This window comes from Hyla sarda, chromosome 2, assembly GCF_029499605.1.
Source record: "Hyla sarda isolate aHylSar1 chromosome 2, aHylSar1.hap1, whole genome shotgun sequence".
NCBI classification, from domain to species: Eukaryota; Metazoa; Chordata; class Amphibia; order Anura; family Hylidae; genus Hyla; species Hyla sarda.
The window spans coordinates 495,409,805-495,425,160 of record NC_079190.1 but is presented as its reverse complement, the minus strand read 5'-3'; the positions used below and the strand labels follow the sequence as shown (position 1 = coordinate 495,425,160).

The 15,356-nt window shown below is 46.1% G+C and overlaps 2 protein-coding genes across 2 annotated transcripts in view; one reads left to right on the top strand and one right to left on the bottom strand.

The window, feature by feature from the left end:
- The window catches only part of LOC130357179 (zinc finger protein 84-like), a 378,316-nt gene that overhangs the window by 132,624 nt on the left and 230,336 nt on the right, over positions 1 to 15,356 (top strand). The gene's annotated exons all lie outside the window — the stretch shown is intronic.
- LOC130357180 (gastrula zinc finger protein XlCGF57.1-like) lies at positions 1,763 to 11,843 on the bottom strand. Its single transcript, XM_056559708.1, has 2 exons — positions 11,777 to 11,843; positions 1,763 to 2,979 (listed from the first exon to the last, which is right to left on the bottom strand). The coding sequence occupies exons 1-2, from the start codon at positions 11,841 to 11,843 to the stop codon at positions 1,919 to 1,921; spliced, it is 1,128 nt and encodes a 375-aa protein (XP_056415683.1). The 3' UTR covers positions 1,763 to 1,918.

The window sequence follows — 15,356 nt, the reverse complement described above, 5'->3', positions numbered from 1 at the left end:
AAGTCAGGCAAGACCAGACCTCAGTAATTGCCATCATACCATTCTGGCCAAAGAGGTCCTGGTTCACCCAGCTCATGAGGATGAGTCAAGGGTGTTATTGGAGGCTTCCCCACTTGCAGAACCTTGTGTCTCACAACACAGGCTCCTGCCTAGATCTGAGGAGACTCAATCTGACAGCCTGGAGATTGACAGGACCCTACTAGGTAGTGGTCTCTCTTCGGAGGTCTTGAGAACCCTTGCTCACTCAAGAGCAGCATCTACTAATAGAGCTTACTCCAGGATAAATCGGATTTTCCTACAATGGTTTGCGAAGAAAGAGGTAGTTGCCTCAGATCCTCCTCTTTCTGCTTTGCTTAAGTTCCTGCAGGATGGCCTTGACAAGGGTCTTAGCCCATCCACTCTAAAAGTGCAGGTTGCTGCACTCTCTGCCTCTCTAGGCAGATCTTTATCTCAAGATCTCCTAATCAAGAGGTTCCTCAAAGGAGCCGAAAGACTTAAGCCTACAGTCCTTAGGCCTATTCCTCAATGGGATTTGTCTGTCGTTCTCAATGGGTTGAGTTCTCCCCCCTTTGAGCCTTTGGACCAAGTGGACTTTAGGTACTTGTCCCTTAAGGTCACCTTTTTGTTGGCTATAACCTCAGCCAAAAGAATTGGCGAGCTTCAGGCCCTTGCGGCTTTTGAGCCTTATACTCTCTTTTTACAAGACAGTCTTGTTGAGATATCTACCGACCTTTGTTCCCAAGGTACCAACCTTTTCTAATATTAACCAAGTTATCTCCTTACCAGTTCTGTGCTCAGACCCTTCCTCTTCTGAGGAAGCTGCTAACCATTCCTTGGACATTTCAAGAAGTCTCAAGATATACATCTCAAGAACTGGTGAATTCAGAAGATCCGAAAACCTTTTAATTTCTTTTTCAGGACGGAACAAAGGTCTAAAGGCCTCCAAACCCTCTCTGAGTAGATGGGTCAAAGAGGCAATCAGGGAGGCATTTATAGCTCAGGAGCTAACTCCTCCTTCTTTTGTTACTGCCCACTCTACCCGGGCAGTTGCTACCTCCTTTGCTGAAATAAGGTCCGTTCCACTAGAACAGATTTGTGCTGCTGCCTCCTGGAGCACACACAACACATTTATCAAACATTACCGGGTTAATGCCAAACGTATGGGAGAGCTGGCCTTTGGGCGTTCCATCCTAAGTGCCGCTCCTCCTTAGTCCCTCCCTATTTGTGATTGTTACTTGCTAAGTCCCCACTTGTGCTGCTGGTTAGGACGACAGGGAAGCGTTAATTTCTAACGCAAATTTGTTTTCCCTTAGTCCTAACAGCAGCACACAAATTTCCCGCCCTTGTAGTTTGTATAATTTTGCTTGTTATTAAAGCACTATGGCCTGGGGAGGAGGCCTTAAATGGGGGGTTCAATTTTGTAATTGCTTGGGCGGAATTAAAAATTCCACCGTCCTGCCAGCTTCACAGGGGCAGAAACACCCCACTTGTGCTGCTGTTAGGACTAAGGGAAAACAAATTTGCGTTAGAAATTAACGCTTCTCACTATGTATATTTTTTTGTTTTATTGCCAATTTCTAGACAATTTTAATTGATACTATTAAAGGCTATGTTTTACATTTTGATTTGATAGATCAGGAGGAATTTCTTCGGTGATTACATAAAACATTTACAGGATACTGCACAGGACTATTGATTCTTCCCTGTGTGAGTTCTCAGATGTTTCACAAACCTTTCCCACATACATAGACTGAGATGATGAACAAGATTTTATTTCAGACAAAAATATTTTACACATTCTAAACATGAAAATAACTTCTCCTTTGTCTGAGTTCTTAGATGATCCACAGATTTGATATTTGGTTAACACATTAGCCACATACTATATATGACAATGGCTTCTCTCCTGTGTGACTTCTCAGATGTCCTTCTGATTTGTTTTATTAGTAAAACATTTTGCACATTCAGGACATGAAAATTGTTTCTGGTGTCCCACAAGAGTTGTTTCTTCAGTACATGATTTTCCACATTCTAAACATGAAAATGGCTTCTCTCCTGTGTGAGTTTTCATATGATGTAAAAGAGTTGTTTTCTGTGTAAAACTCTTCATACATTCTGGACATGAAAATGGCTTCTCTCCTGTGTGAGTTCTCTTATGTTTTTCAAGATTTGATTTTTGACTAAAACTCTTTACACATTCTGGACATGAAAAAGGCTTCTCTCCTGTGTGAGTTCTCATATGTTGCACAAGATTTCGTTTGTTTGTTAAACACTTCACACATTCCGGACATGAAAATGGCTTCTCTCCTGTGTGAGTTTTTATATGTTTTTCAAGATTAGATTTTTGACTAAAACTCTTTACACATTTTGGACATGAAAATGGCTTCTCTCCTGTGTGAGTTCTCATATGTTTTTTAAGATTTGTTTTGTGTGTAAAACACTTCACACATTCTGGACATGAAAATGGCTTCTCTCCTGTGTGAGTTTTCATATGTTTTTCAAGACTTTTTCTGTGTGTAAAACACTTCACACATTCTGGACATGAAAATGGCTTCTCTCCTGTGTGAGTTCTCATATGTTCCACAAGATTTGATTTATTCCTAAAACACTTCACACATTCCGGACATGAAAATGGCTTCTCTCCTGTGTGAGCTTTAATGTGTTCCATGAGATGTGATTTATTCCTAAAACATTTGACACATTCTGAACATGAAAATGGCTTCTCTCCTGTGTGAGTTTTTATATGTTCCACAAGACTTGATTTATGACTAAAACTCTTCACACATTCCGGACATGAAAATGGCTTCTCTCCTGTGTGAGTTCTCTCATGAGTTACAAGATGTGATTTCTTACTAAAATATTTTCCACATTCTGGATATGACAATGGCTTCTCTCCTGTGTGAGTTCTCTGATGAGTTACAAGATGTGATTTCTTACTAAAATATTTTCCACATTCCGGACATGAAAATGGCTTCTCTCCTGTGTGAGATCAATGTTAAAATCAATACAATGAGTAAAACACAATACAGTCAACACATGTAGATAACAGGCTCAATTATTTCTAATTACTTACAGAATATAAAGAAAATAAACTTTTATGTTTATACAGCCCCCTTGCTCCCTTTTCCGGTATCTTTCTTATACAAGAGGGTGTGAATCTCAGGCTCCGGGGGCGTGAATCTTATGGAGATTTACATTGATCTCACATTCACACCCCCTGAGCTTATGATTCACACCCCTTCTAAACTAATCTTATTGCCCGGTTGATATTTGGAGGAAATGTGCAGATTTGTGGTCAGATAATAAAATCTCTATATCTCAGGACAGGTGACTACGTTCAGCCCATTTCCCACACATATACATGTATTTACCAGAAGTGTAGTCTGATACAATTTTAAGTCCTGGTAAAAACTCATATACATGAAAGAAATGGCCAATACTTGGTCACTAGTTGACTATGTTTGGGCTATGAAAGTGAATAGGGCCATGTCAGTACGTGTATCTATTATATATATATATATATATATATGAATTTGATAAGATACCAATGTATACATGTTACATAAGGGCAAATCATGAAGTGAACAAGTCCTTACACATCCAGCACCCACCATGTAAAGAGAAGACTCAGCTCCTAAGTCCGCTCCATGCACCGTTAATACCGCCATATCATTATAGTACATGAAGCGGTAGAAAGGGTTTAATACCCCTCACTGTTTCTTATAGTCAGTTATTAACACATATCTTCCCATATTTTTAATCCCTTTCTATCTCACAGACTCAAAGACAACTAGAACGGCCCTGCTCATTGAATGTGATCAGATTGGATTGACAGGACCGATCCCTCATACACCAATACTGATGTGTGTGATAAGGTTATTGTCCCTGAGATACCTCAGGATAGAACCTCTTAGAAAACCTTCAAAGATTTTACCCAGAAGAGAGGTTACACCTAAAGGCCTATAGTGTCCAGACTTATATGTTTGATCCCCTCTTCAATACTAACATCATATTAGATACTTACAAGTCACATGGAACAGATTCTATATAAGAACAAGAAGATCCAGCAGAGATATAGGATGAAATCCAAGATTCTTTATTCCATTACATTAAAATGACACAACACAGGTCAGGGAGATAAAGTGACGCATTTCAGGCGTTCAGATCACCCTTAGTCATACTAAAAACTATCAAGTCCCGGCCATGTACGACTAAAGATCACATGATCTTCTTCCCGTAGGACTGAAGAAAATATTAACTCTTTAACCCCTTAAGGACCAAGGACGTTCTGGAAAGTCCCCGCACCCTGGGCTTTAAGGACCAAGGACGTTCCCGAAGGTCCTGGTTCTTCTCCGGTCTCTGCCGCGCGCCGGGCAGAGATCGGAATGGCATGTCTGCTGTAATCGTTCAGTAGGCATGCCGTGCAAATGCCTAGGGGGGTCCCGACGATCGCCAGAGATCGCTTGCAAAATCACGCAAGCGATCTTCGGCGATTCGGGTCATTCGGGTCACTTGTGACCCGATGACTCTGTAATAAATGGTGATCGGCGGTGTACAATTCCCCGCCAATCACCTGCCAAGCATTTTCGGTAAAATTAAAAATTTTTTTTTACACATGCAAAAGTCGTGAAACCCCTGTGGGGTATTAAGGTTCACTTTACCCCTTGTTACGTTCCCCAAGGGGTCTAGTTTCCAAAATATAATGCCATGTGTTTTTTTTTTGCTGTCCTGGCACCATAGGGGCTTCCTAAATGCGGCATGCCCCCACAGCAAAATTTGCTTCCAAAAAGCCAAATGTTACTCCTTCTCTTCTGAGACCTGTAGTGCGCCAGCAGAGCACTTTTCACCCCCCACAAGCGGTGTTTTCTGAATCGGGAGAAATTGGGCTTCAAATTTTGGGGGGTATTTTCTGCTATTTCCCTTTTTAAAAATGTAAAATTTTTGTGAAAACAAGCATTTTATGTAAAAAATCTTTTTTTTTTTTTTTTTTTTTTTTTACATTTGCAAAAGTTATGAAACACCTGTGGGGTATTAAGGTTCACTTAATTCCTTGTTACGGTCCCCGAGGGGTCTAGTTTCCAAAATGGTATGCCATTTTTATTTATTTTTTGCTGTTTTGGCACCCTAGGGGCTTCCTAAAGGTGACATGCCCCCCAAAAACCATTTCAGAAAAATGTTCTCTTCAAATTCCCCTTGTCGCTCCTTCCCTTCTGAGCCCTCTACTGCGCCCGCCGAACAATTTACATAGACATATGAGGTATGTGCTTACTCGAGAGAAATTGGGCTACAAATGCCAGTAAAATGTTCTCCTTTTATCCCTTGCAAAAATTCAAAATTTGGGTCTACAAGAACATGCGAGTGTAAAAAATTAAGATTTGGAATTTTCTCCTTCACTTTGCTGCTATTCCTGTGAAACACCCAAAGGGTTAAAACACGGGGGCGTGGCCTGACTACCGAGCTGCACAGACGCATGGTGGTATAGCTCCGTACTGAATCTGTGCTTTCCATAATCCTGCCCTCTTCCTGGACTCCTGGATTCTCCCCCAGAGGCTTCGGAACCGAAGTGGGTCCCTTAGCTCCATTATGTCCGCCAACAAAACTGGTTCTGCGGCCACGGCGAAGCTGCAAACATACGCGAGTGTTACCTCACAAGATGGCGCCGATTCCCCCCAGGCCTCTGCCGCCACTTCTTCATCTACCGCGAAGACCACACCGGAGACACCCTCTGCTGGGACTCCGCGAGAACCGACGCTGCAGGAAGTGTCCACACAACTGCTATCTGCCATCACGGCCTGCAAGACCTCCCTCACCGGTATGCTGGAGGAGGTGAGGTTGACATAGGCCTCATCAGGCAGGACCTTCATACCTTGCGTGACCGAGTGCGCCAGACAGAGGATCGCATATCCGCGGTGGAGGACCGGATGTCTCCGTTATCGGCCACAGTGGAGTCGCTTGATCGCTCGGCACAGCAGTGGAGGGAGAAAGCAGCCGACCTCGAAAACCTCCGCCGGAACAACCTCTGGATAATTGGCCTGCCTGAGCATGCCGAGGGCCCTTATCCGGGTTTATTCGTGGAGTGGTGGCTTAAAGAACTCTTACTTGACGCGCCATTTTCCTCGGCCTTCACGGTGGAGGGCGCCCATCGGGTGCCCACGCGCCCTCTGCCTCCGGGTGCTCCTCCGAGACCGCTGCTGGCCCACATGTTGAATTGCAACGACCGGGATCTGGCGCTGAGTCTGCTCCGCCGCCTCCCAGCAATTACCCACAATGGGGCCCCGGTGTCAATCTTCCCGGACTTTTCCCCTGACCTACCGAAGCGGAGAGCCACGTTTCAAGCGGTGAAACGTAAACTTAAGGATATGGATGTGCCCTACTCTATGATCTACCCTGCCACGCTGCGAGTAGTGGATGGCGAGAGGGCTATCTTCTTCCAGGATCCCCGGGAGGCTGAGGTGTGGGCCTCTCGCCGGACGGCGGCCCTAGGCCTGGAGCTTGAAGTGGCGCTGGCTTACCCGTTCTACTTTATTGCCCCCATTTGTCAAGATCCTGCTGACTTGCACCCGCTCTGGACTCCTGGACTTTGACCGTGCTGACTGTGAGTAATTGTACCCGACTAATCTGTTCTCCAACTGCCCTCTCACAGTCGGTGATCCGGACTGCTGCCCTGACTGTCCTGTTTCCTTCCCTGGTCCCTTCCTCGTCATCTGCTGCCTACTTGGTGCGATTCTCCTACTCATTGTCCCTGGTCCCTATACATGTGGAGGACAATATTCCTGCTCATGATTCCTGTGACAGTCCGTACTCCGTCCTTCTTCCTTTAGATGGCCCGGACCAGGGTACTTCATGGTATCCTACCTATGAGGATCCGCTGCTATGGCTCCTGGACCTATAATGTTTTTTCATGTACTGTTTAGTCACCTACAGTTTTAGCCTTTTACTCTTCGTGCCCTTGTATTTCAGGGACCCTCCTTTTTCAGATTGTATTGATGGGTGATATTTGTTTGTGGGGGTTGTATTCCAGGGATCCCTGTGCCCTTCCCCTTGGGTATGGTGTCCTCCTATTTTGTTTTTCACTACAGCACAGATTCTTCCCCTTATAATGTATACCCTAGTCGAACGGTCTTGTGTTAGACCACGTTCTGCGGTGATTGCCACACCTATGGCTCGCACTTTTTGGAGTGCAGTTTCCCTTTTCCCTCCCGTTTTTTGTGGCGTTGTCCTGTCTGCTGTCTGTATGTCTACGTTTTTCGTGGCTCTCCGCTCCTCTTTTCTTTTCCCCTCTTGCTGCTGTCCCTTTCTTGCTCTGGTGCTTCTTCTCTTTCTCTCCTCCTTTTATTTTTCAGGTGTACCCATGGCTGTGATCCGCTGTTTGTCCTGGAACGTTTGGGGCCTTAATTGCCCGAGGAAGCGTTCTATGGTTTACGCTACCATCCGTAAGTACAACCCCTCAATTGTATGCCTTCAGGAAACACATTTAGAGTACACCTCTACCCGTTGGCTGTTTCGCCCCTGGGTTCAGTGGACTCTTCATTCTTGCCACTCGTCACACTCGAGGGGCGTATCATTTCTTATACACAAATCTCTAAAATGGGAGGTCAGGCAGTCCCAGGTGGCTCCAGACGGTACATATATTTCTCTATATGCGCTCATTGACAACTTGCCATTTGTGCTGATTGGCATCTACTCCCCCCTGATGATTGGCATCTACTGGCTTTATGCCTGGACGTTCTACTTCTGACAATATCCGCAGGACTCAGGTGTTAGTGCAGGTGGGAGTGATTGACAAGAGGAACTGGGCTATGGCGTCCTTAGACACCGCCAAGGCCTTCGACTGTGTGGAATGGCCGTTCCTGCTTGCCATTCTGCGGAGATTTGGCTTCGGCCCACACTTTATTAAATGGATATCCATCCTGTATGCTTCTCCCCGAGCTAGGGTGGTTCTTAATGGTGCACTGTCCCCTTATTTTTTGTTAGCCCGAGGTACACGGCAGGGCTGCCCTATCTCTCCCTTACTGTTTCTAGCTATAGATCCGTTAGCATTACGCATCCGTCAGCATGCATTGTAAGCCGGAGCGGTGATCGGCTTGAGGGAGGATAGGGTAGGCCTGTACGCTGACGACATGATTCTATACATGGATGATTCTGTTGTTACCTTACCCCTTAGTATCTTACTGATTGACACCTATGGGTTTTATTCAGGTCTACGCATCAATTGGTCAAAATCTGTATTTATGCCTCTTCGCCCTGACCTATGGAGTGGAGATGCTGGTGCCTTGCGGGTGGTGGACTCTTTCAAGTACTTAGGCATCTACATTGACAGAACTTTTGGCAATGATCCTCAGGCTAATATCCTGCCTCTTTTGGCGCTTGCTCGCGACAAATTCAGGGTGTGGGCTACGCTGCCGCTATCGGTGGCAGGCCGCATTTACCTTATTAAAATGGTGATTCTTCCCAAATGCCTGTATATGGTGGAACATGCCTCTACTCCCATACCCAAGTCTTTCTTTGCACAACTACATGCCTTATTCCAGGGCTTTGTTTGGGGCACCAATAGGTCTAAACTCAGATTATGCACTCTGCAATGTTCTAGCCTCAGCGGCGGGATGTCACTGCCTGATATATACCTTTATTATTTAGCTGGACAACTGAGATATTTACGTCAGTGGGTAATGGGCCTTTCTCTCCCGAATAGTGAACATCACTTGGTTGTCAGCCTTAACCTGCAACACCTGTGGCCGGTTCTGAAGGGAGCCGGTGGGACGGGGGATCATGGTTACCTCTTCATAGACTGGCGGCTCAGGTTTGGAGGGCAACTAAAAAATTACACTTCTTCACTGGTGTGGTGTTAGACAGGCAACTGTGGTTTGACCCCTTACTGCCTCATTTCTCAGATGCCCTGGATCCGCAATTTTGGAGGTCCCATGGGATCACTACCCTGAGGGACGTTAGAGATGACAGTGGGTTTAAATCGTTTATTGATCTTCAGGCCACTTATGCTCTGCCGAATAACTCTCAGTTTCGGTACCTCCAACTCCGCCATGCCTAATCAGTTCAGTTTCCTGATCCTTCTGTTAACTTTTCTACTCTCCCGGTAATAGGTGTCTTCCATACTCAGGGTCCTAGGGGACTTATCTCTTCCTTATACACAGTTCTGCTGGATGCTAAGATGAGGGGGGATCCGTTGACTGTTGAACCTAAGTGGCGGCGAGTAGTCCCCTCTCTCACTAGTGAGGAGTGGGACGAGGCGCTCTCCTCTCATTTGTCTGTGTCTCCTGCCATCAATAACAGGTTAACAGAGCTGTACATCTTTCATCAGTCGTATTTATCCCCTCTCAGACTGAGCAAGATGGGTAGATGCACAGGCTAAACGTACGTTGGGGTAGGAGCTGGCAGGTGTGTGTCTGCATGGCAGGAGGACCTTTTATGTGGTTTGTCTAACATCTGTTAGCTTTTCCATGTTTTTTCACAGGTTATATCATTACTTTTGTGGTATATTGGTTTCACTTCTTGAAATGTAACATTATTTATTCTTTGACTACCTTTGGTAACCAGTACCACATGTTTTGTATTACTAAGATACTGTGCTCATTTTCCCTGCATACTATGTATTCCATGTATTGACCTCCATCCTGCCGTCTCCAATCTTCTGCGGTTGTGACTCTAGTGCCGTATTTTATTCTTTCCATTTTTAAATGTTTGTCATACATTTTTTGCATATATGTTAATAAATCGAATTTATATATTTAACACAGTCTGGTTCTATTTTGTTGGTGGTTAGATGCACATCTGCAAATTGTCACAGGTGTGGCCTACCGAACGCAGACTTTCTGCATCTGATGTGGTTTTGTCCGCAAGTTTACTCCTTTTGGGCTAAAGTGGTGGATTTCCTAGACTCCCTGGTGAGTAGGTCCCTGCAACTAGACATTAGGAACTGCCTCCTGGGACTGCTTGATGAGGACACATGGCCCCATTATGAACTTATTTTTCTCAAGGAATCTCTATTCCTTGCTCGTAAGGCAATTGCATTAAAGTGGATGGCCCAGGAACCCCCTACCATGGCCGGCTGGCGATCTTTGGTTAATACGACAGTGGATTACGAGTACTTGGTGTACAAACATCTCAAGTGCCCCGGTAAATTTCATAACATCTGGGGAGCTTGGTGTGCTCACCCCCGAGCCACCTATACGGCCTCCAGGTTCATTGCACTTAGAGATCAATAGAACACTGCCTCTACCTAATTTCTTCTTTTTTCCCTCTTTCTCACTCTTCTAGTTCCCTCCTTTTCCTGCTCTCTGGTCATCCCTTCTTCTTCCTCTTTACCTCTTGCTCTTCCCACCGTTTTCCCCCTTCTTCTGCCCAAGGAGACGGAGCCCCTGGTGTGTTTGTAGTATGTTACGTTTGTCTTTGTGAGTCCCGTGGTCTGTGTTGTCTACTGTGTATTTCCCTTCTCCATCCCATTTTCCCCTGGTTGCATTGGTTCCCACTAATGTGGTTGGTTGAATGCAGTTTATCTGTGTAAGTTGAGTTGTTAGTGAGGTACATCCTCTATATGTTACCATCGATGTCGGCATCGTGCTGTGCCTATCTACATGCATACTGTGTCACTGTATATGATGCCTCATGCCATTTTTTTTTCTTCTTCCACAATGCCTCCTTTTATTGACCTGTATCTACGATGTACTCACATTTCAATAAACTCAGTTTAAAAAAAAAAAGGGTTAAAACACTTACTGAATGTCATTTTGAATACTTTGGGGGGTGTAGTTTTTATAATGCGGTCATTTATGGGGTATTTCTAATATCAAAATCCTTCAAATCCACTTCAAAACTGAACTGGTCACTGAAAAATAGTGAGTGTGAAAATTTTGTGAAAAATTTGAAAATTGCTGTTGAACTTTGAAGCTCTCTGGTGTCTTCCAAAAGTAAAAACTCATCAATTTTATGATGCAAACATAAAGTAGACATATTGTATATGTGATCCAAAAAAAAATGTATTTTTAATATCCATTTTCCTTACAAGCAGAGAGCTTCAAAGTTAGAAAAATGCAAAGTTTTCATTTTTTTCATCAAATTTTGGGATTTTTCACCATGAAAGGATGCAAGTTGCCACAAAATGTTACCACTATGTTAAAGTAGAATATGTCACGAAAAAACATTCTCGTAATCAGAATGATAACTAAAAGATTTCCAGAGTTTTTAATGTTTAAAGTGACAGTGGTCAGATGTGAAAAAAACGCTCTGGTCCTAAGGTGTAAAATGGCCTGGTCCTTAAGGGGTTAAATACACATTCACAAGAGAAGTAAGGCACAAACAATATTGGGAATTGCAATACTCTCAAGACAGAAAAGCATACCAAAACATGTAATGTACTACAGCACCCAGCAAGCTGAGCAAAAATAGCCAATATAACAATAAAAAAGACCAAAATGTTTACTTATACAGATATAATGTTATAATACTTTCCTCTCTTATGATCATGTATGTGAAGGGTAAACATGCTTTCCAATCCTATTGGTAGGAGGTCATGTGATCTTTATATACACATGGCTGCGGCCAGATAGTTTTTAGTATGATTAAGGGTGATCTGAACACCTGAAACGCGTCCCTTTATCTCCCTGTCCCATGTTCTGCCCTGCGCCCACTCCCTGTCTATGATGCGCGCTATCAATACAATATACATCTCCACCACTAAAAAGCAGGAAGAAATATCTTAAGGAACCTCAGTCTGCAATTTATAATGACAGAATAAAACATAAGATGTATGAAAGGCTCTTACCATTCTCTGATATGGGGTTTTCTAGTCCGCTCATTGTTCCTCCAGAACTTTCCGGCAAAGATTCCATATTATAGACCTGAGGAAAAAACATATAGGAACCTTAGTTTATCTTCTATCCAGGTGAGCGTTACACCCCCCCCCCCCACCCTAGAAGGTATGAACCAATCTGCACAAGGATCTCCTCAAGTGGTGATCACATAGGATCAACAATCATCCCAGTCTCTTTCCTACAATTATTGTGGGGTTCAGTGATGGCCGCAGACAGGGCCAGACTGGGACTAAAAAGCCTCCCTGGACACAACCCTACCAGCCCACATACAATATACACACGACATAAACAACAAATATGAAACAATTACAATATCTAAGAATTCCTTCTACTTCCAGTCACCTCAGAGATGTTCTAGTCACCATACATGGACCCTCCACACACTCAGGTCTCTATCTCCAGTCAGTGTCTCCAGTGTCCCAAGTATATTCTCCTGGTAAGTTCTCCCATATGAGCCATGCTGGGGTCTTTTATACCCTTTTCACCATCAGATTGGCCTCCCCTCCCCCACCTACAATATGTAAAGTAAGAATGATGGGGCCAGAACCTGTCCAACCAGTTTTAGCATTCTATGGCCTCCTGGGATCAGCCTTCATTCACACATTGTATTGTAGGGTGGAGACATATTGGTCTCACCCCTATTCACATCTGTAAGAGATACCGGGGATACTCCAAGACCTTTTCATATGATAATCAGGGGAAACAATCAGCATTTTCTCTCCTGACGAGGAACATGGCCCCATAGGTCCCACCCAACTTTCCTCTAAAATAAACACACAACTGAGCTGGTGGATAAAATCGTCCACAATGTTTTACTAAAGGTTAAATAAATTATAATTTAATAAAAAATTATTATTCACCAAGAATATATAGCTACATAATTCTAACCAAAATACCAGATACTTAAAGGAGTACTCCGGTGGAAAACACTTTTTTTTTTTTTTTTTAACCCCTTAACGACGCAGGACGTATATTTACGTCCTGCGCCGGCTCCCGCGATATGAAGCGGGATCGCGCCGCGATCCCGCATCATATCGCGTCGGTCCCGGCGCTAATCAACGGCCGGGACCCGCGGCTAATACCACACATCGCCGATCACGGCGATGTGCGGTATTAACCCTTTAGAAGCGGCGGTCAAAGCTGACCGCCGCTTCTAAAGTGAAAGTGAAAGTGACCCGGCTGCTCAGTCGGGCTGTTCGGGACCGCCGCGGTGAAATCGCGGCGTCCCGAACAGCTGATCAGACACCGGGAGGGCTCTTACCTGCCTCCCCGGTGTCCGATCGACGAATGACTGCTCCGTGCCTGAGATCCAGGCAGGAGCAGTCAAGCGCCGATAATGCTGATCACAGGCGTGTTAATGCACGTGTTACGCCGAGCGCTCCGGGTCCCCGCTCCTCCCCGGAGCGCTCGCTACACTCTCCTCACTGCAGCGCTCCGGTCAGATCCACTGACCCGGGGCGCTGCGATACCGCCTCCAGCCGGGATGCGATTCGCGATGCGGGTAGCGCCCGCTCGCGATGCGCACCCCGGCTCCCGTACCTGACTCGCTCTCCGTCGCTCCTGTCCCGGCGCGCGCGGCCCCGCTCCCTAGGGCGCGCGCGCGCCGGGTCTTTGCGATTTAAAGGGCCACTGCGCCGCTGATTGGCGCAGTGGTTCCAATTAGTGTGTTCACCTGTGCACTTCCCTATATCACCTCACTTCCCCTGCACTTCCTTGCCGGATCTTGTTGCCATCGTGCCAGTGAAAGCGTTTCCTTGTGTGTTCCTAGCCTGTGTTCCAGACCTCCTGCCGTTGCCCCTGACTACGATCCTTGCTGCCTGCCCCGACCTTCTGCTACGTCCGACCTTGCTTCTGTCTACTCCCTTGTACCGCGCCTATCTTCAGCAGCCAGAGAGGTTGAGCCGTTGCTAGTGGATACGACCTGGTCACTACCGCCGCAGCAAGACCATCCCGCTTTGCGGCGGGCTCTGGTGAAAACCAGTAGTGACTTAGAACCGATCCACTAGCACGGTCCACGCCAATCCCTCTCTGGCACAGAGGATCCACTACCTGCCAGCCGGCATCGTGACAGTAGATCCGGCCATGGATCCCGCTGAAGTTCCTCTGCCAGTTGTCGCTGACCTCACCACGGTGGTCGCCCAGCAGTCACAACAGATAGCGCAACAAGGCCAACAGCTGTCTCAACTGACCGTTATGCTACAGCAGTTACTACCACAGCTTCAGCAATCATCTCCTCCGCCAGCTCCTGCACCTCCTCCGCAGCGAGTGGCCGCTTCTGGTCTACGACTATCCTTGCCGGATAAATTTGATGGGGACTCTAAGTTTTGCCGTGGCTTTCTTTCCCAATGTTCCCTGCACTTGGAGATGATGTCGGACCAGTTCCCCACTGAAAGGTCTAAGGTGGCTTTCGTAGTCAGCCTTCTGTCTGGAAAAGCCCTGTCTTGGGCCACACCGCTCTGGGACCGCAATGACCCCGTCACTGCCTCTGTACACTCCTTCTTCTCGGAAATTCGAAGTGTCTTTGAGGAACCTGCCCGAGCCTCTTCTGCTGAGACTGCCCTGTTGAACCTGGTCCAGGGTAATTCTTCCGTTGGCGAGTATGCCGTACAATTCCGTACTCTTGCTTCAGAATTATCCTGGAATAATGAGGCCCTCTGCGCGACCTTTAAAAAAGGCCTATCCAGCAACATTAAAGATGTTCTGGCCGCACGAGAAATCCCTGCTAATCTACATGAACTCATTCACCTAGCCACTCGCATTGACATGCGTTTTTCCGAAAGGCGTCAGGAGCTCCGCCAGGATATGGACTCTGTTCGCACGAGGCGTTTCTTCTCCCCGGCTCCTCTCTCCTCTGGTCCCCTGCAATCTGTTCCTGTGCCTCCCGCCGTGGAGGCTATGCAGGTCGACCGGTCTCGCCTGACACCTCAAGAGAGGACACGACGCCGCATGGAGAATCTCTGCCTGTACTGTGCTAGTACCGAACACTTCCTGAAGGATTGTCCTATCCGTCCTCCCCGCCTGGAAAGACGTACGCTGACTCCGCACAAAGGTGAGACAGTCCTTGATGTCTACTCTGCTTCTCCACGTCTTACTGTGCCTGTGCGGATATCTGCCTCTGCCTTCTCCTTCTCTACTATGGCCTTCTTGGACTCCGGATCTGCAGGAAATTTTATTTTGGCCTCTCTCGTCAACAGGTTCAACATCCCGGTGACCAGTCTCGCCAGACCCCTCTACATCAATTGTGTAAACAATGAAAGATTGGACTGTACCATACGTTTCCGCACGGAGCCCCTTCTAATGTGCATCGGATCTCATCATGAGAAGATTGAACTTTTGGTCCTCCCCAATTGCACTTCTGAAATTCTCCTTGGACTTCCCTGGCTTCAACTTCATTCCCCAACCCTGGATTGGTCCACTGGGGAGATCAAGAGTTGGGGGCCCTCTTGTTCCAAGGACTGCCTAAAACCGGTTCCCAGTAACCCTTGCCGTGACTCTGTGGTTCCTCCTGTAACCGGTCTCCCTAAGGCCTAT